At 38.8% G+C, this 20,766-nt stretch overlaps 2 protein-coding genes across 2 annotated transcripts in view; one reads left to right on the top strand and one right to left on the bottom strand.

The window, feature by feature from the left end:
* Window positions 1–20,766, top strand: part of LOC136830532 (junctional adhesion molecule B-like) — a 651,645-nt gene that overhangs the window by 425,183 nt on the left and 205,696 nt on the right. The gene's annotated exons all lie outside the window — the stretch shown is intronic.
* The window catches only part of LOC136836527 (uncharacterized), an 82,440-nt gene continuing 66,136 nt past the window's right edge, over window positions 4,463–20,766 (bottom strand). Inside the window, exons 2-3 of the mRNA XM_067100915.1 lie at window positions 8,047–8,150; window positions 4,463–4,679 (exon numbers count right to left, since the gene is read on the bottom strand). Coding sequence (XP_066957016.1) covers window positions 4,463–4,679; window positions 8,047–8,150 — 321 coding nt within the window. The remainder of the gene's footprint in view (window positions 4,680–8,046; window positions 8,151–20,766) is intronic.

Genomic DNA, 20,766 nt, shown 5'->3' with positions numbered 1-20,766 from the left:
TGAAATCATGACGATTATGACCATAGACTTTCGTAACTTATATGTACAAAAATAATGCGCATGGCGTGAAACGGTAACTGAGAGGCATTTAAATATTTTGTAGGGGAGAGTGATCAATCATTTGCATTAGGAGTAGAGCTGAAAAATTTTTTGTACTCGTTTTTCACTCACTTTAAGAAATATCTTCAAATGTCACACGTATTACAGGTAAGAATTATTTCACTCATATTACAAGATACAACCTTATGTTTAGAAATGAGTGGAAAATAATACGTTTTGATAATTTTGTCTTTCATCTGCACTTATGTAAAGTTCATGACTTCACTACATGCCACTTACTAAAATACATTATTAAATAGCCTTCATATATTTGGATCATCTCTGCCGATTAGTCAGTTAGACATCAAGCTACTGTAGTGTAGCAAAGGCATGAGTAAGAAGCAGCGTCTACAAACTTACTAATTTATTCAAAACAACAAACAGAAAGGTCAAGGGCTCTTGCGAGCGGAAATGTAGTGCCTGACACGAGGCAAACTAAAATAGAGATTAATATACAGTCAACTGTTTTTGTTTGAGAATAGAGAATGGTACATAATTCTATATACAAGTTGCAAACAGAGTTCTGATAAATATATCTGGAAAGCTGACACTGTATTGCCTCTGTTAGAAATCATACATTTGATGTGACATTATTATGAATGACAGTATACATAAAAAGGATGTATGGCGTCAGCTGTGTTTCTTATATGCGTGTGCTTGGTGTGTATGTCAGGAGATGCTTATTGTGAGGAACAGATGCCCGTAGGGTATGAGTTTGGACAGCCAGGTAAGATGGACGACTATGTAGGTCCATGTGGGTCCCTACAGGACTCCCCCCCCCCTTAGATAGGCCTATTGTTGTAGGTCGGTGTCTGGGAGGTATGCTGTTTGAGGCGATCAGCCAACTGTCATCTGGTAGGCCTGGTCTCTTCTTTGGATGATCTGGTATGGTCCCAAGTAGGTTGGGGAGAAGCGGGGTGAGGCTCTGTTTGCATCCAATCATATGAATGCATATTTTATGTTCTGCAGTTCTTGGGGGGTGTACACTTTTCTGGCTATAAGTTTTCTTGGCCAGCATTATCCGTTTTAGTGCTTTACGGATGCCAGGCTTGTTGGATGTTGAAAGATGTATGCCAGCAATATTAATGCTTGTCCTTATAGGGCTTTTGCTGGAGATGCGTCAAATGCTGCGGGTGGCGACGTTCACAGGCCTACTAGGACCCAAGATAACTCCTTTCTCCAACTCCCACCTTGACATCTGGGGGTGAGTGATGCTTTTAATGATCGGTGTAGCCTTTCGACGATGCCGTTGGCTTCTGAGTTGTATGCCACCGTGCGTACTATCTTTGTTCCCAAACTCTCTGCGAGGGTGTTCCATAAACTGGATGTGAAGTTGGCCCCCCTGTCACTCGTGATGATCTGCAGGACTCCATGTCTGCCGACCCATAAGATGAGAGCTTTCACACAACTCTCTGCCATCTGTTGCCATATTGGTATTGCTTCTGGCCATCTGGTATTTCTGTCAATGATGGTGAACAGGTATCTGTACCCCTCTGAGGCAGGTAGAGGGCCCACTATGTTGACATGGATGAGGGCGAGATGGCGGTGTGTTGTGTGGAACTCTGCTATTCTGCTCTATGCATGCCTCGTTATTTTGATATTCTGCTCTATGCATGCCTCGTTATTTTTGACATCTGACACAGAAGGCATACTCTCATCCACTTTTTGATGTTGGCTTTCAGGTGGGTTGGACAGGTTGTGGGCGAAGTTGAAAGCCTTCCTTCTGAGGACCTGCTGACAGGTAGGGGTGAGGATGTCTGGTACTTGTTTCTCAGACGATGGTCATCTCTCCATTATTGTTAGATAGGTCACTCTACGTGAGGGCGGGGGTCGTCCCACTACAGTCACTGTAGGTTCACTTTGTCTTTTTGCGCTTCTGCTATTTTGGGATAGGCTATCCCGATCTGGATGATTTTGGTGCAGTTTCTTGATAGTACATCAGCCACGGCATGTGAAGAACCGTTCAGGTACTGGATGGTGCAGGAGTGTTCAGCTGTTGTTGACAGGTGACGCTGCTGTTGTGCTGACCATACGTCTGTGGTTTTTGTGATGGTATGCGCCAATGGTTGGTGGTCTGTTTGTATGATGAACTGCCATCCTTCGAGCATGTGGTAGATGTGGCGGATAGCTTGTGGACTGCCAGCAACTCTCTATCAAATGTGGAGTACTTTTGTTCTGCTGTCGTTAACTTTTTCCTGAAAAACGCCAGTGGTCGATGACCATTGTCTGTGTCCTGCTCCAGTACTGTGCCCGTCACCATGTTACTCATGTCAGTCATCAAAGTGAGGGACCTATGGGGTAGAGGAAAGATTAATGTGGCTGCAGAGGTTATTGCCTGCCTACTTTGCTAATAAAAATGCATTATCTTGAATATTTGACCAACAAAATTTCTTGGGTTTTCCTTTTAAACAATTTTATATTGGGCTCATGATTTTAGTGATATTGGCTATAAATCAGTGATAGTAATTAATTTGTCCTGAAAATTCTTGTACTATTTTGATTGTGGTTGATTTCGGGAAGTTGTTACCTACTTTTGCTGTGTGGAGTTTGATGCCATCTGGGCTTATTTGATGTCCCAGGAATTCCACCATGTTGCCCACTCGCATTTGTTTTCCCTTACTACAAGTATGTTTTCTTTGAGTATTTGTAGCACCCTTTTGACATCTGTCAGGTGTTGCTTGAGGTTGAGGCTAAATATGAGGATGTCGTCGACATAGACAACACAGAAGGAAAGATTGCCCAGGAGCTTGTCCATTAGTCTTTGGAAGGTTACCCCGCATTCTGAAGGCCGAAGCAGCTGTAATTGAACATGTAGGTTCCAAACGGGGTGATAATTGCTGTCTTCTCTATCTCTTCCTTCGCTACTGGAACTTGGGAGTATCCCTTCAGCAGATTTGTTTTGGTGAAGACTTTGGTGCCGTCCATTTGGTTGGTGATGTCTGCTATGTTCGGCAACCGGTATCTGTTGGGCATCATTTTAACGTTTAGCCACCGATAGTCTTCATGTGGCCGCCATGTTCCTTCGGATTTTGGTACCACGTGGAGGGGGGATGCCCATGGGTTGGGGCCTTTCTGGCATATTCCTGCCTTCTCCATTTTCCTGAATACTTGTTTGGCTTAGGTGAGTTTTTCTGGGGTCAAACATCTGAATTGGGTGTGTACTGGTGGACCTTCTGTTTCTATGTGGTGCTGGATGTTGTCCTTTGCTGGTTTAGTTAAGCTGTGCTGCAGGTAATCTTTGAAGGCCTCTGGGAATTCCTGTTGGCGGTGGCATATTTCTGGTGGTGGGATGGCTGATGCAATGGGTACGGTTTGTCATATCTGCTGTTGTCATGACAATATGGTGGTGGGTTGCTTTATTGGTTATTACTGTGATGATGCTGGGGTGGTTTTCAAGATCAGCTTCTTCCAGGAAGTCTGCTTCTAAAAGCACTAATGTTACTTCTGCCATGATGAATGACAGTTTCGTGGTCCGCCTCCCATATATCTTGAGTGGTGTTCTGCTAGCAGTGGATACGTGGTTGTTGGTGGGTGGGGTTGAGTCGTTCGTGCTGACTGGCTGGCATGAATGATTTGCATGGCCCGGTGTCAACGAGGAATTCTGAGTTTGACCTCTCGTCCCTTATGAAGAAGCACATTGAGCCATTGCGTTCATACCTGGAAGAAAGACAACAGAAAGCAGGCACAGCTTCTCTTACAAGGCAACCGGTCAGCTCACCACTGACGTTTAGTTATTTGGGCTGCTGATGCGACCCTCTTGCTTATTTTTTGAGAACTGGCAGCCTTTTTCACATTTGCTGGCCTTTCTTCCAAACTTCCAGTGGAAGAGCACATTCCCTCTGGTGGTTCGTTTTTTTCTGCCTGGTCTTTCTGATATTGAATTGTTTGGGGAAGCTCCGCTTTTGGATGGGGGTGGCCAGTTCCTCTGGGTTGCTGTCGGATTCCATGTCGGTTGACTGCTGGGACCATCATGCTGCTGCTGCTATGGGTGGCTGGGTGGCCTCCGCTGTTTTGTGGGCCATGTGTACTGCATCGACCAAACTTAGGAATTCTTCGATGGGCATGGTAGAAGCATTGGGCATGGCCGCCACTGTTTGGCAGGGCAGTTTTGTGAGGAGGACCTGTCTCACAAGGTCCAGGGTTAACTCAGGGCGGCCGTTTGCAGCGGGTAGCATTACCAGCCGTTGTAATTACTTATAGATGTGCGATGGCCACTCTTTTCCTGTGACTGCCCCCACATTGTCCAGGAACTTCTTGGCTCTTAGTCCTTCGGTGATTTGTAGGTGATGGGTTTTAAGTTCTGCGAACCATCCTATGACTTGCTTGAAAACGTCATCCGGCAAGAATTTGAGGACAGCATCTGCTATGTGTGCTGAGGAGGTGATTTTCTTGGACTGGAAGATTGTCTCCGCCCTGAAGAACCAAGCTTCTGGATTGTGGGGCGTGAAGGGAAGGGCAGACGTATGGAGGTGACGTCAACACTATCACTGGAGAGGCTGGCATCGTTGGAGCTGGCTGGGCTGGCCATCTCTGTGGTCACCAATGTAGCGAAGGTGTAAGAGGTGGAGTCTACAAACTTACTAATTTATTCAAAACAACGAACAGAAAGGTCAAGGGCTCTTGCGAGCAGAAATGTAGTGCCTGACACAAGGGGAACAAAATGGAGATTTATATACGTCAACTGTGTTTGTTTGAGAATGGAGAATGGTACATAATTCTTTATACAAGTTGCGAACAGAGTCCTGCTAAAGATGTTGGAAAAGTCGACATTGTATTGCCTTTATTGGGAATGATACATTTGACATGACATTATTAGGAACGACAGTATACATTAAAAAGGATGTATGGTGTCGGCTGTGTTTCTCATATGCGTGTGCTTTGTGCGTATGTCAGGAGGTGAGTTCTTGTGGTATTTGCATATATATATATATATATATATATATATATATATATATATATATATATATATATATATATATATATATATATATATGTATATGTGTGTGTGCGGTTGTGCATGTATATGCGTGAATGTAGAATGCTTTCTATGATATAGCCAAGGATAAGATAAAGAGAGAGGCTGTGCACCTTTCTAAAATCGATAGTACCTTCGTCACACCTATTCTCTCTCTCTCTCTCTCTCTCTCTCTCTCTCTCTCTCTCTCTCTCTCTCTCTCTGACAGACGACTAATAGGGTCAGAGGACACTATCATTGTTAATACAAGAGAGATACACAGAGGCGATAATTATTTCTCGGGAAGTAATAATGAGGTACTATCACTTAGCAATTTACGCCAGTAATGGATTAATGGAGGTCGACGGCCCTGTATGTGGACTCTACGCTTCGTGGACAATCTACTTGATCTTTGTGGTATATTGGATTGTAATTGAATTTGTATTACAAAGACGGAGTCAATGAATTTCAGTTTCTTGCTTACTAACTGTTTGATAGACTGACAGGCAGATTTACATAGTAAATGAAACCAAGAATTCCACATGGGCTGCTATTGTGCAAAACTTCTTTCTCGTAACTAAAACGAGTCTTTTGAAATGTAACGATAAGTTTTTAATGGACTCAAGAGGCATTCACTGACTAAGCCGACAGAATAGCAGAATGGAAAGAGAGAGAGAGAGAGAGAGAGAGAGAGAGAGAGAGAGAGAGAGAGAGAGAGAGAGAGAGAGAGAGAGAGAGAGATTTGATATTTCAACAACAATGACACCTTGATAGCTATTGTACAACACTCATTTATTGTAACCAAATCCAGAGAGAGAGAGAGAGAGAGAGAGAGAGAGAGACCTATCTCTTCCTTTGATCAGCTTGGTTTATTCCTACCTTACGAACATACCTGCCAGATAATCAAGCTGAGAGTCAGCTGTTGCCCATCATTAGTCCCTCTCTGTCCTGAATTACCTAACACAAATTGGGTGAATCTGATGATATCTGAAGTCATTCATCGGGCTATGACTTGTTAATTAGATCTCGAAATAGATTGAATATTTAGAAGTTGGAGAGAGAGTGTGACACATACCAGGAGTTTACTTTCGTTATAAAATTTGAATGTTGAGATTTCAAAAAATTTACCAATAAATGAGAGAGAGAGAGAGAGAGAGAGAGAGAGAGAGAGAGAGAGGTTTACGGACCAACCGCATATAATTTTAGTTAAGTGTAATAATTCGATTTTTAGCAGACATAGTATGAGATAGTGTGCCTCATAGGAGAGAGAGAGAGAGAGAGAGAGAGAGAGAGAGAGAGAGAGAGAGAGAGAGAGAGAGAGAGAGAGAGGGGCGCAGTGAGTGAAATAGTGAAAGGGGGGAACGATGCACACCTGAAAGATTCCGTCTCTCTCCTTCTCCGGATAATCGAAAGCCGTCAAAAGGAAACAATATTAAAGGAGACGTGATGGATGGGAGAGTGCGCCTGTGAGTGGCAGGGATATCCGCGCTTTGCTTCATCAAACTCGAGAGACATATCATATCATGCTTCTCCCTCTCCCTTTTCCCATCCCCTCCCCTCCCCCCTCACCCAACTCTGTGTGTGTGTGTGTGTGTGTGTGTGTGTCCCTCTCTCATTTAATCCAATTTACCTTTGTGCCTTTCAAACATAAATGACATCAATTTTTTCACTATTTACAGTACGCTTTTAGCAGCCAACCTCTCTCTCTCTCTCTCTCTCTCTCTCTCTCTCTCTCTCTCTCTCTCTCTCTCTCACACACACACACACACACACAAACAAACTTTGTAACAGGAATGGCGTTACTTTTTCCCTCTTCTCTCTCTTTCCCAAAAGAAAGGAAGAAGAAGAATAACTCGCTTTGCAAGTAGATAATTAATAATGCAAAAATAAGAGGGTATAAGCAATACCAAGCTGTTTCTCACATAAACATTACCACTTCTCTCCACTTCACAAGAGGAACAATACCAACAACAGGCGTTCGACGTCGGGGGAGTTTTTTTTTTTTTTTTTTTGTCTGATTCCAGGAAACTTAATTTAAAGTTCTTGTCGAAGTATTTACTTCTACAGAAAGAATGTAGCCATCAAGTGAAAATTTCGGAGAAAAGAACGCAAGTAGATCAAGAGAGAGAGAAAGAGAAGGAGATTATTAGTTGTGTTCCGACTAAACATTACATCCAGGTCACCAGATGCAATGAATATGACCATGTAGGATTTTTTCTTATTGTTCCACACTAGATTTTACATCTCTCTTCGAAGAACGCCGAGAATGTAATTGAAAATATCCAGAAGAAAAAGTAGTTTTAAAACTCAGTTGTTGTTTCGCGTGTCTGAAAGGAAGTAGGCACATATGCTGGCTAAACCAATAATACTGACAAAATAGAGAAAATCACTCGCAATAAACTGAGGACAGCACGAAAAGAGTAACTAACTGTACGTCATTATGAAAAAAACAGATTATGCCATAACCTGTGCAGAGAGCTGTAAGTGGTCTTTGATGCCTGCGCTTATGAGATCAGCCGCAGAATATTGATGAAAGCTACGGAAGGAAGGTCTCGGAAAATCATGCATGAAACGATTTGGCTAACTGTAGGATTTGGTGCTGTTTGCCGGAAGGAAGTGACAGTCGGGGGACGGAATGAAGTTCCTAGCAAGGTTGTACTTCTCAGTATTTTTGTTGGGACGTATTTCTTCTTCAAGTATTATTGTTTTACATAAATAAATTTATACCGCACTTTGGAATCGAACTATGGACTATCTAGGGATAGGAAAGGGTATTACCAACTAAACCGCAAAGGTTCATATTAAGAGTCGGAGTCTAAGTACTTACACTACTTAAAGGGTTATGTGCGCAAGCTTGCAGCTTGCATGCCAGTGACTTTTAATCCAATTTTCCGACCTTTCATCGATCCAGGTGATAACCTTCCATTCGATTTAGCCCTTCTAAGTGAAATTGATTGGACTCACCACATTGGTGTGCACAATTTATACCTCACATCTGAGTAAGTCTGAGGAAATTTGTACTAGAGTCTCGACGTATATAACGGAGCCAACTGTAGGAGAAATGAGCAGTACTCTGGGCGTCCATAATACGGTCCTTCTGAAAAAAAAATTAATGTGGTCCATGTGAACAGAAACTTGCTATGCATTTTATCTGTCCTGGAGTGGTTCATACATGAGAGAGATGTTTGTACATGCTGAGTTATTAGAAGTTTTCCTCTTGCTGGTTTAACTTAAGGACATTTATTGCCAAATGGAGAATGAAAATAGATTCAAATACAACAGTATTAAAGGGGTCACCATGAATGCATAAATTCCATTTGAATATATACAGACAGCGTGGTTAAAACTGACGAAGTTTTGAATAATGAAGATTGCAAGATTCATGATAATCGGTTTTTTAAAAGCAACAAAAGGAAACCAGACGAATCTTATTAAGAAAAAATAATATAAAGGAAACAACTCATAAAAATCAAGGGGAGGAAGATGGAAACGTATTATGTTCAATACAAAGACCTGTTCTTGGTACGCACACGAAGGAGGAAAGAAATGAAGAGACGACGAAGGGAAACGTGAAGGAAGCCATACACCCACCGGTAAAGAGGTAAGGAAGAAAAGGGGAACCGTGGAAAGTCGAAAGAATGGGAGCATTCCAATAAAATGGAGATGGTAGGTGATTATGAAAATCATTTCGGAAATAAGTATCAGGCAATAAGGAATAGCCTCAGGGCAGAACGACGCTAGTGTTGCCAAGTGTGCGAGTGGAGCTTTAGTGGAAAGTAAAAGAATAGATTTTTATTTATTTTTCTTGTAAAAACTGTGTTTTAGTTATTATCTTAGACCAAAGGGCGATTTAAACTAAAAGGTAATGACATCTATTCTTTATCTAAATGAGAGGGGAAAAGGCAGATAGATAGATATGTAAATAGATAGACAGTTAAATATCGAAGGAAATTGCAACAGAATCAGTAAATGGAGAGAGATAAGTAAATGTGGAGAATAAAGAATACATCCAATTAATGACATGCTGACCAACGTCTGGATTGGTGGAAAGTAGATGAATAGATAGATAGATAGACAAATGAATAGATAGAATAGGTAGACGATTACATTTTAGAGAGTGGCAACGTAACCAGGAAAGGAAGAAGGAGGCAGAGAGATAGATAAAGGTCCCTTTCAAGGAAGCTGGAGTCGGGGAATCTACACTGAATCAGTATCTGATAAAATTTTCACGGCCATCTTTTCAAGCCTAAATGTGAATACATTTGGCTCTATGGCGCATCAGTGGAACATTACAGCTCGGGGAAAGTATGCAAAGAAGAGCCCACCGCCGACAGGGCACAGTCTGTGAGCACCGCCCTGTTACGATAATGGTCAGGGAGACCATTTCCTTTAGCCGTTCTCTCTCTCTCTCTCTCTCTCTCTCTCTCTCTCTCTTTTTCTGATAGGTTACGAACACCACACAGTTCCGGTGAAATTTTATGTCGCATCTTACGAGGTATATTTAAGGTCTTATTGTTTTATCTTTCGTATTTTTATAGATAGGTAGTTTAGGGCAGACTTGGTGTTGTACCGAACTCTTTTGGTATTTAATCTATTGTATTAGTAAATATATTGTGAAGTTTATCACAGTAATTGTTTCTTTTTGCAAGTCTCGGTATGTTTTTGCACTGCTGACGTCTGGCCTATGCACCTTTTTCATTCAGTGATTCTATTTTTTTTTTTTTCTTCTTCTTCACTGCTGACTCTTCATCTGTCTGACAACTTTCTTTTTGCGACCTATTTGTACGCTGCTGAGCTCTGACTTATCTGAGTATTTCTTTGCTCGAGTCTCGATGTATTCTTATGTTTCTGGCTTCTGACCTATTTTAGTAATCCTTTTAACGAGTCTCGATGTATATAATGTTATAGTAAGATTGTGAAACGAGGGATTTCACGAAGGGAATTCGTGAAATCACCAATTCACTTAGGGACATTTGATCCCCGAGGGCCTAGTAATAACACGGCGAAAGTGTAGTGAATTGGTGATTTCACGAATTCCCTGAAAATTTCAGGAATTTCGTGGAATCCCTGGTTTCACCGTCTTACTGTAAATACACCTCTGAGATCTGACCCAGTTTAGTGCTGCTTTATCGCGAATCTCTGAATATTTAATCTCTGTATATTTTTATACCTCTGACTTTTGACTTATCCGATATTTCTCTGGGCCGTGCAAGAGGTCGTAATAACGAACAAACACCTAATAGTAGTATCCTAATAAAGCCATGCTTATCCAACATCTTCTAACGCAGGAAACGACGGTCAAACATTTCTTTTAGACGGATACACCGTCGTCGGGCTTACCATTGATAAATGCTGCAGCGACAGAAGCCATCCCTTTTCCTCGTATATCTTGTGCCAGTTTCAATTCCCAGGAAACGCGGCGTGCGTCGCCCATTCCCTATTTTTTTTCTCTCTCACTTCTAAATGCAACTGCGAAATGCCGCCCTAAAACACCCTGGGAATATAAATGTATGAGAGGAGAAAAGGAAAAGATTTACTCGACAGCAAATCTTTGTGATCCTTCACTAACACTTGTAGAAGAAGTATTACGCTGTCGATATGCCGAATACAACTTAAATTATAAATAAAGAGGAATAAATATAAAATTCACTTATAACGGTTAGTTGAAAGAATAGAAATCGTCTGGTTTACTGCCAATTAATGACAGGTAAATTATAATGAAAAATATATAGCAATTTTTTTTACCCACACGGTATGGTGAATGAAAGCAATTTTATAGATGAAAATAAAAAAAAAGGAGTCGAGCAACCTCATAATACCACAATCGGAAGGCAATATAAAAATCATTTGAGAGATAGCTTTGCCAATAAACGTAACCGTGCCATAAATAACGAAAAGTAAACGAATGGCCAGATGAATAATTGGGTGAAATTGATGGAGGCTTAGTTCCGTGAATAATGGAAGGCAATCGGCCCCTCTGAAAATAGAGAAAAGCAGCCTTATGTAATCATATTATGGCCGAGTCAATACGATTTGTTCCTGGCCTCAGTCATTTCTGGGGGCCTCCGTACATTATGCATATTCAGTGTTCCATCGTTATGAATAGATTTGGTTTATTAAGTTTTTTTTTGTGGTCGCATCGTTTCTTCTTCATTACGAATACGTACTGGAAAAATTGGGTCTTAATCTCGGGCGATATATATACAAATGAATTCATACACTGTCGAGGATACGAATCCCATTCAGTCGGCAAATCTTTGTCCTAAGTCAATATCCCTTTAGTGTGCGTAATCCGAGCCACAATACTGAACTGTGTGGCTGGAATAATCACTGCTCTTATATACTCTTGCGCACAGTGCTTATTTTGTACCTTTAAAGAAATCAGGCTAAATTTTTCAGTCACACACAGACATATATATATATATATATATATATATATATATATATATATATATATATATATATATATATATATATATACATATATATACATATATATATGTATATATGTATGTATGTATGTATGTATGTATGTATGTATGTATGTATGTATATATATATATATATATATATATATATATATATATATATATATATATATATATATATATATATATATATATACACACACATACATATGGGAGTACTCATATTAGTTGGAGAACGAGGAACAAGTGAGCGACATTAAATTTAGAGCTAAAGTCATCTTCATTCTCACTCTCATCCTCACTCGTCTAATTGTCGTAAAAAGCGCCTAAGTGATAGAATATGAGAGTATGATTATAAACTCCATAAACTTCGTGAAATTATCGATCACGAGAGTCCTTGGGAAGTATCTGTATTATAATATTATTCTGTCATCAAGTTGGAAGTTTGCGTGGAACGAAAAGTGCCTTCGTGATAAGACACTGAAGGTAACTGACGGGCAGGACGGAAAAAAATATTGGATAATTTGCCAAAGGGCATAAAAAGCTATCCAGTTAATGTCAGCAGTAAGTGCTACTAGGGAGAGCGGTTGTCGTACCAAGTATTTGTCCTTCAGTCGAAGGCATTGGGGAGCGGCAGGCTGATGATTTTATCTTACCGGGTTCTAACGAAAAATGAGATGAGAAGAAAAGGAAAAGCTAATCCTACATCGAAGATAAAGCGGAAATTGCAGTGCAAAGATATTCGAGTTCGGTACCTTTGACAGTCACTTTCCGTGAAGGGAATAAACCCTGTTGGACCAAAATGATAATCCATACTTACATTTCTTCATATGCAACTACACGTACACACTCACGCGCTCTCACACACTGCACATAATAAAAATTATTATTATCATTGTGTAATAAAAATCCACAATTATATAGTAAATATATTACAATGTAAAATAAACAAAGACTTTCGAACACTTGAACGGTGTTCCGCATCAGTGCTAACGTTAAAATGTAAAATGAGAGGGCAGTTTTCTTATGAATAGTTTTTAGAAAATGGGGGCGGGCCGAGAAGATAACAGCCCATCCCGGAAGTGCGGGTTCGGGTGTTGTTAGGTTATTCCAAAAACTATTCGTAAGAAAACTACCCTTTCATTTTACATTTTAGCGTTAGCACTGATGAGGAACACCGTTCAAGTGTTCGAAAGTCTTTGTATATTTTGCATAGTAACATATTTACTATATAATTGTGGATTTTTTTATACATTGTTTTACTCGAAATTGTGAATCCCTTAGCAATTATTATTATTATTATTATTATTATTATTATTATTATTATTATTATTATTATTATTATTATTATTAATCAGAAAATGAACTCTGGTCGTGTGGAATAACCCACAAGGGCCACTTGAAGTTCAGGTTTCCAAAGAGTTTGGTTGTTCATTTGAGAGAAGTAAAATAAGGTAATAGGAAGTGCAGGGAGAGGAAATCAGTTATTAGAAAAAATAATAAATAAGCAGGTAAACATTTAAGTCAATTATTAAAATACAAGAATTGATTTAGGGTAGCAATGCTTTGCATCTTCGCTTGAATTTTTGAAGTTCCAGTTGCACAAAATCCTCAGGGAGATTTCCATAGTCCAACCGTGTGAGGAATAAAGGACCTCTCCAACTGAAAAGTTCGATAACAAGGCACATTTACAGCATATCTGTGCTGCTGTTCAGCAAATCTAGTGGATCTTGGCAAGAAAAATGGACCAGGGATCAATTGTAAATGTGAAAGACCCCTATTTAAATACAACGTACAACTCCCGAAAAATTTACTAACAAAACACCACCCGTCGATGGCCCAAGTCATAACTTCTGATGTTTGGAAACAGGAACCTACCACCAAAATCCACTCTGTCTGAAAGAGATAAGTGTCTGGTAGAAGCAGACATCCTCATTGGAGAACAGTATCCTAGTAAAGGAAGGCCAAATTACCTAAAACAGGTTACATTGGTTTTATCACTGTTACAAATATATTAGGCCTTACGTACAATACCTAACTTCCATGCGGCATTTGCTGAGACTTTAATTAGATGTTTCTAAAAGTTAAATGTGAGTCAAAAGCTATTCCAAGTATAGTTTAAGCTTCAGACACATTTAGCGGTTCCACCCACCTGAAGAGGAGGATGGGGCGGGAAATCTGGACGAGAGATGCTAATCAATAGTGTTTTCGTTATACTGAAGTTCAGGCTCATACCCCACCAACTAGACTTGGTGATTTCTTCCCTTTTGTTTCTGAAAAAGGTTTCTAGTTTGTTGTCTACCAAGATGTTAAGATGTTGAGAATTTTCTGGACATCCCATATATATATATACAGTATATGTATGTATATATATATATATATATATATATATATATATATATATATATATATATATATATATATATATATATATATATATGTATATATATATATATATAACCTATATTAGCTGACCAACCTGGCACTGCCCAAAAAAACTCTGAGTGACTTTCGATAAGCTATCTCTGTCTCCCGCTTTCTCCTCCCTAACACCCCCTCTTTTTTCTCTTCTCCTCTCACTCTCTCCCAACACACCTAGTCACTATTGTAGAATTCAGCAACCTACAGTAAGTCCATGTATTCACGATCAAGTTTACCTGTCATTTCTTCTGTCAGTTCATCGAAACTGCCATTAAGACTTATGTGTAGACAACAGTTTGTGGGGAGAGACAGTCCACTCACCAGAACGGATACACTGATTGTATTACCTAAATATCTTCCGACCGACTGACAGGTAATTGCATGTTAGGACCGGTTAGCACCAATTTCGTGACAGTTTGCTGCTGTATTTCATCTGCGAAGCATCTCAGACGTTCTGATCAGAATATGAATAAATTATGTATAGGCTTATTCATTTCACTGTTAGACCCTTCAATGCTATTTGTGGCCATCATAAGTCCAAATGATAAAATAAAAAACTAAAACAATATTTTCATGTAATACAGACAACTTGGTATAGGCCTAGGCCCACGAAGTCTTTCTTTTATATGTTACTATAATGAAAGTATACTTCACTGTCCAATTCATAAAAATCTTAACCAGTCAGTCAGTTCTAATTTAAACTCATTCAGTAATATTGTATGAGAATAGACGTGTTTTTTTAATGAGAAATATTTAGTCTATACTCTGCAATACCTTTTTACTTCTTCCCTGTTATTAAGTGAATTGCTGCAAGAGTTAGCCTTCCACCCACTCATCATATTAAGAAAAAAAGTGGCAGGGAACTTTACTAAACAGTTAACTTTAACTCGTGATACGTATTATTTATAATGGTTTAAGGGGCGTTTTTAACATTACATAATAAATTACAACTACATCAAATTCTTTAACTTAGAATTGTGTATAAAGTTACCTGTATGGCATCTATAAACTTGGTCAATTCGTGCAATAACATAATCATGAATCAAACAAAATCGTTCCTTTCTTGGAGGAATGTTAGGCAATCGGTTCTTTGTTGTTTTGAATAAATATGCATTGATAAAATGATGGGAATATTATTTCTTACTGTGTATGATTACATCATCAAAAGGTATGAATTGACATGTTGCGTAAGTTGTGAGCACTTTCGAGTTACTCGAGATGCAGCAGTTGCCATTTCTTAATTTAATTCCTGTTTGCATCTAATACATTTATCCTCCAAGTGCCTTTCGGTAAAGATTTCCAGATATAATGATCTGCATTCCTGTAAAGTTTTAGTGTAGAATTTTCAGTCATTATCTTCCAAGTAATCAGTACCAAGCAACGTGAAAAGAAACTTATCTTCCGTATGCAGTGAAGTTTTATGCCTATTCACACGAAAATTAACTCCAACCTCTGGTGTGTCCAAGGTGATATTTCGATTATTCCTGCACAACCAAAGTTTTGTTCTTCCTACACGATGTTGGTGATCATGTAATAAATGATGTAGGAGCGTGTGTAGGACCATTTTAACACCCTATGCAAAAATGGAATGTGTTTATTTACTCATATCGTATAACATCTTCAACCATATGTATGAACGGGCGAGGCAAATGAGAGTGAGTTTGGTGGTGGTTTCTACGACTGAAATCGTTGCGTTAAGCCATTACTACTCATGTGCGGACTTGGCTTTGCTTACTACAGAAAGATATTATTGATTTAGGTTTACAGTGTAGATTTTATTGGGGTAATAAACAATTATATTAATTATTATCATAAATTATGAACAAAATTCACATAAATTCTGATAAAAAATTGATGTTTTAGGGGATTTATTGTTGCAGGTTAATCATACTTCTGGCAGTGCCAGAAGAAAAGATGTGGCATCAGGTAAAAAATGAGGACAAACCTAGAAAACTGAAGGAAAAGGTGATGTAAAAAAGAAAATTTAATTTGTTTTGTCTGTGTGTGTATGCCTGTCACGCAATAGGGGTTTGATTTTTTAGTTAAAGTCCTTTTTGGGGTGACATAGAGGCCGTGTGCAAAATTTTGTCTGGGTCTGTCAAGCTGTTTGGATTTCTATAGTGGACAAACAAATAAACAAACATTCACAAACATTCAAATATATATATATATATATATATATATATATATATATATATATATATATATATATATATATATATATATATATATATATATTATACACTGTACACACATATATGTATATATATATATATATATATATATATATATATATATATATATATATATATATATATATATATATATAATATCTATATAATATTGGGTATCTGGAAATTCCACTTTGGAAATATGTAATAAAGCAAAACGCCATATACATATTCGCCGTCAATTAAATTGGCTGACGGAAGGCTTCCCTGCATCGAAATTAAAACAAAATTACCTTATCGTAAACTTGACTGTTTATTCTGTGGTGATCTTACTGGAAAAAGTACCTTGTTTTGTAAAATTGTTAAATTCTCATAACCCGGTAAAAAGACACGGTGACAAAACTCGAACGTGCAAAATAAATCCCTTGTCTTAGACACATGCTATATTTGGAAATTCCAGTACTCCAATACATAAAATATTTGAATACGGCAGCTATCCTTTTCACTCAAAGAAGACAAAAGTTACCGAGCTTCGGAGCACAGTCATCGTATACTAGCTTACAATTCTGTTACACTTTTAAATGCTGAGGCATCTGCCGATCACGACAGCCCAACTTGTCCCTGATGCCCTGTGCTCAGAAAATTTTCTGGTTACTCCCCTTTCCAAAATAAGAAGGGATATTTTTTTATACCTTTCCTGTTAAATAGTAATCTTTCGAAAACGGTACAGAAAAAGTAGACAATGAAAAATATGATACTGATAGCATATTAATGCGTAAAACACAATCTGAGATGATTTGGAAGTGATAGTTATTAAATATGTTTATGATATATTTAAGTCTAGTAACTCTTTGAACGGTACTTTAAGATATATCTCGATTTCCTGTATATATTTCACTTTCGGGAACATCTAGAGATACTGACACGATACTTTTACAAAATTATGCTCACCTTTAGATTTTAAAACACTGCCACTTGGCTTAGCAAGTGTTTTACCAAGAATAAATTTTCCATCGCACTCCGCAGAATCATAACCGAGTGATGATTTCATTAGGTAAAACCGTCGGAGAGAAGTTGCCAGTGACGGAGAATATAACAAGAAAGTTAACTGTTCCGTAGGTCAAATACCTCTTCCTGCTGGCTTCGTTTGCCAGCGATTTTTGGACTTGTGATTGGCGAGGATTGGTACGATGATTTGATTTGTGAAGTTAGGCTTTCCAGCCAAGCACGGGGGCACTTCCGGTCATTCAGCGCGGATAAGACAGCGAAAAAAAAGGGGAGTTAGAATGGGTGGAAAGTAAAACAGAGATGCAGAAAGTAAAGGAGATGAAGTACAAGGATCTAAGGGCGGAAGTATGAGTTTAAAAGTTAGAGAGGTTGGACAACAAGTCTGAAGAAAGGCAGCAGGAATGGAGATAAAGTAAAATGCTAAAGAGTGGATACTGCTGTGGGTCAAAGGGGTACTGCAAACACATTTCAGAAATGTCTACAGTGCACGATGTGTGGAGGCTGAGGAGGATGATGTGGTACAATAATTAGTTTTGAAACTCGATATTCATAAATGTAGGAGTTTTGGGGGTAGCCTAAGAGTCAAAATCAATTTGATAGCTAGGTGGATAATGTCACTGTGATCCTATCTAAAGCGTAAATAAAAACATACTACGAAGACTTCTCGGACTAGGAGGACTTATCATATATAATTTCCTTTGGGTGTAAACTATTCCCAGGGTAGTGAATCTAGTATTAATGGACAGAATTTATGGCATAATAGTTGAAAATATAACAGTGGCATGTGTAAAAATATTTAGAATTATGACGTTACCACATATAAATACACATACACATACACACACACACACACACACACACACACATATATATATATATATATATATATATATATATATATATATATATATATATATATATATATATATATATATATATATATACAGTATATACACACAATATTACATATATATATGTATATACAGTATATGTCTATATATAAGTGTGTGTGCGTGTGTGTATGTGTATTATGAATATGTGCGTATGAGTGTACAAGTTAAGATATGCTCTGTGGCCCATAATTTTCGTAGTATTTTATTGTTCATCGTCTGTCTTGAATGATCTCTGGAAAGTACATATTAGAGTTATTTATGATATCTGTGATCATTTATTTTAAAAAATTTTACTGTTTATCAATAGATACTGGGTGTAATTGTAATGCGAGCACATTGACTGTATATTTCAGGTAATGAATCATTTCTTTGTCTCCGTATTAGAATGCAGGTTATATCCCTCCTAAAGTAATTTGTTGAGTGTTTATAGTACGTCGGAATCAAAATTATTGCTCATAAAATATTGACCCTAGGATTGAACACGTAGGTATGAAGATTACAGGTAGAAGGAAAGTATTTGCGAAGTACTCTTAGTTTTTTATTAAGTTCTTAATTTATTGCCAAAGAAATGTTTAATGAAGCCATTTACAGCTCCCCCTCTCTCTCTCTCTCTCTCTCTCTCTCTCTCTCTCTCTCTCTCTCTCTCTCTCTCTCTGTTTTCATTTTCTCTCTTTACCAGTTGTAGTGATTGATTGCTGGTGTCGTTATCCCTGGGAAGGATTCAGTTAAACTATATCTCGAAAATTTTTCTTTTTATGTTGCGGTTGTTATGAACATTCAACAAATGTTGATAACGTAGCAGTTTTAGTTTGCTTTGCGATGTGACCCGTCGTGGTTATTGGCCGTGCTAATGCTATCCCAATATACATTTTTAACCGTTAAAGTCGCGGCGAAAATATATTTCCTTCATGGTTAACAGCAGCCAACCGCCACCTCTCTCCCCCTGCCACACCCGTCACGTGTACACCCGAATCTATACATGTTTTTCTGTCAGCAATGAACACGAAAAACTACAAAAACTTGCGCGCCATCACGCACGCATCCCTTGTCGGCGAGAAAGTTTTTGAAACAAAAGCAGGCGCCGGCAACAACGAAAACAACAACAAATCGCAACAACAACAAACGGTCGGAAAAGGGAGACTTGTTAACAATCACAAACGTCACAATGAGTAGTCGGGGGATTTTCCACCGTGCCATTGTCTTTCGGGAAGAGTCCCCAACTATGCAAAATAGTCTACATCCTTTTCAAGTTCCAAGGCTACGAGGGAGGGGCCTACACCCCAAGGTCTGCCTACCCCTTTCCCCATGCCGGGCTCACCTCATCCCCTACCTCCAACTTCCCCCTCCCCCTCCGAACCTCCATTCCACGCCCCCCGGCCCCTGCTCAAGGGTTCTGCACTTAGTCTGAGCGAGTGGATGCAACACCAGCAAAATGATAATGCTTTAACACATTCTGTTGAGGCCAGTGGCTTGGCGGATCGATAGACAGCAGAAAATAATACCCGAGTGAAAGAGGGTGGGAGGAATAAAAAAAAAAGGTAAGGCACTGCATTAACTTTGAGAAAGCAGAAGAAAGGTGAAACTTCGGCAAAGAGTAGAAGAGAAAGTAAGAAAAGTGAGGGAAGCTAAGAATATGGAAGGGTTAGACCTAAGAAACCTTGCTAAGGTGAAAATGTGATGACCAAAAAAAAAAAAAAAATAGATTAGGTAACCATGGTCAGTAAAGTTTTATACCCTCACTCAGTGAATGAGAAATATATTGATGTCTCTATAATGACTATAGCATTAAGGAACCGCAAGTAAGGTTTACCTAATCGTAAAATGAGGAACAAATGAAATTATTCCCAAAGATGAACGTTATGGGGATATTAACGACCCTACAGAGATAGCCAAGATTTATGATCATGAGGCTGATGAAAAGGACGACCTTGATGGAATGTAAACACCGATAATGGAGTGAGAGGGAAACGTAATTGAGGAAGAAGACAGTGATAAGTATGGAAATGATAATGCTTATTAGAGATGCGTAGAGTCCTCGTGTTTCCGCCAACACGGCTAAAATGAGTGCTAATAATTAATATTGCAGCATATCAGTCCCATTAACACGCAAAATGTTGCAATTTTTAATAATATTTCAGTCCCAATCAATGCCTTTCCAGTTAATTAATAGAACTCTGCGATGAAACCATCCACTTTTAATCAGCCGAAATGTAATGTGCCTTAATTGTAATGTGCCTTAATTGTAATGTAACCGGACGCAGATCATCTCTTTCCCAGATTACGCACATCCCATTAACAGTTACTTGCGTCTCCTTCAGTTTCCTCTTCTTTCCTGGAAACAACTTAACCAAACTGAAGAAAAGAAGGAAGAGCAAGATACTTAATATTCAGATCAGTGAAAATAAAGAGTAAAGGTAAAAAAAAAAAACGAACCTAAAAAGAACGAAACAAAATATACAGCGCCGCTTGCCATAGAAACAAAATTCCAGTTAATATCTGAGTCAAAATGACGGCATGGGCAAAAAAGAAGTCATATTCGGCTCGGAGAGCCAGTCGGAGGAAACAGTAGCCAGCTCTCGGTTACCCGAAAAGCCATTACAGCATTACTAGTCGGCCGGGAATAGATATAGAAAATTTGTTAGAGGGGAGGAGGGGGAGGAGGAGGAATGGCACCGAGAGGCGACCCACCAGGTCGTAAAATCATGGAAAAATAGCGGCTGTGATGGTTGGCTCGACGGGGGAAAATGGGTCGTCTCGACCCATGTCTGCTAGATGAAGTTGGATCCTCAGGA

This window comes from Macrobrachium rosenbergii, chromosome 4 (assembly GCF_040412425.1).
Source record: "Macrobrachium rosenbergii isolate ZJJX-2024 chromosome 4, ASM4041242v1, whole genome shotgun sequence".
Classification (NCBI taxonomy): domain Eukaryota; kingdom Metazoa; phylum Arthropoda; class Malacostraca; order Decapoda; family Palaemonidae; genus Macrobrachium; species Macrobrachium rosenbergii.
The sequence above is the reverse complement of the archived record's forward strand: the minus strand, read 5'-3'. Positions and strand labels throughout refer to the sequence as shown.